This window comes from Apteryx rowi, unplaced genomic scaffold, assembly GCF_003343035.1.
Source record: "Apteryx rowi isolate R43461 unplaced genomic scaffold, aptRow1 scaffold_2649, whole genome shotgun sequence".
NCBI lineage: Eukaryota > Metazoa > Chordata > Aves > Apterygiformes > Apterygidae > Apteryx > Apteryx rowi.
Genome location: NW_020449029.1, coordinates 1 through 1332, shown reverse-complemented (window position 1 = coordinate 1332; position 1332 = coordinate 1). Strand labels below are relative to the sequence as shown.

General features: G+C 64.7%; 1 protein-coding gene across 1 annotated transcript in view; it reads left to right on the top strand.

Annotated features, from left to right (window-relative positions):
* Positions 1–1303, top strand: part of LOC112967134 (glyceraldehyde-3-phosphate dehydrogenase 2-like) — a gene marked incomplete at its 5' end in the record, with an annotated part of 4083 nt that extends 2780 nt beyond the window's left edge. The window contains one exon of the mRNA XM_026067934.1: positions 1202–1303. Coding sequence (XP_025923719.1) covers positions 1202–1303 — 102 coding nt within the window. The remainder of the gene's footprint in view (positions 1–1201) is intronic.
* Between the last annotated feature and the right edge of the window lie 29 nt (positions 1304–1332).

Below are 1332 nucleotides of genomic sequence, written 5' to 3'. Positions count from 1 at the left end.
GGGAGACACTGAGGACAAGATGGGGTGAGGACACGGGGACACTGAAGATGAGGTGGGACAGGACATGGGGACACGGGGGGACACCGAGGACGAGGGGGGGGGGACGGGGACGTGGGCGCACCGAGGACGAGGTGGGACACGGGAGGGACGTGGGGTGACACCAGGGTGAGGTGGGACGTGGGGGACACAGGCCATGAGGTGGCACGTGAGGGACAGCGCGGGGCCGCGCCACGATGACGCGGTGCCGTGGTGTCACCGTGCCGTGGTGTCACCGTGCCGTGGTGACACAATGCCGTGGTGTCACCATGGTGCGGTGACGCGGTGCCATGGTGTGGTGACACGGTGCCGTGGTGCACTGGTGACACCGTGACATGGTGAGGGGGTGGCATGGTGGGGTGGTGACGCAGCGTCATGGGGACACGGTGTTGGGGTGCCACGGGGTGGTGACACAGTATTGCGATTGGGGGGTGACAGGGTGTCACGGTGACACGCTGACACGATGTTGCGGTGACACAGTGTCACGGTGGGGTGGTGACGTGGTGTGGTGCAGCGATGTCACGGGGTGACATGGTGTCACAGTGTCGTGGTGTCACAGTGTTGTGACAGTGCTGTGGCAGGGGGGTAACTGTGTCAAGGTGACAGGATGACAGTGTTGCGGTGTCACAGTGGGACAGCGACACGGTGTTGCAGTGAGGGGGTGGCACGGTGTCCCCGACATGGTGACACAGCGTCATAGTGACACGGTGCCATAGCAGGGGGGTGACACAGTGTTGTGGTGGTGCGGTGTCACGATGAGGGGATGTCATGACGCGGTGACATGGTGTCACGGTGACGCAGTGCAGTGTCGCAGTGACACGGTGCCACAGCAGGAGGGTGACATGGTGTCGCGGCGCGGTGTTGCCATGAGGCGGTGTCGCGGCGACCCGGTGTCACGATGAGGGGATGTTGTGTCGCGGTGACGCGGTGTCACGGTGACACGGTGTCATGGTGAGGGGATGTTGCATCGTGGTGCCGCGGTGTCACAGTGTTGTGGTGTCGTGGTGTCGTGGTGTCACGGTGCCGCAGTGACACGGTGTCACGATGAGGGGATGTTGCGTCGCGGTGCTGTGGTGTCACGGTGACACGGTGTCACGGTGAGGGGATGTTGCGTCGCGGTGACGCGGTGTCGTGGTGACACGGTGTCGCGGTGTTGCGGTGCCAGGTGGTGTCGTCAGACTTCGTGGGCGACAGCCGCTCGTCCGTCTTCGACGCCAGCGCCGGCATCGCCCTCAGCGACAACTTCGTCAAGCTCGTGTGCTGGTGAGCGACGCACGCGCCCGGACGCCTGGGCCC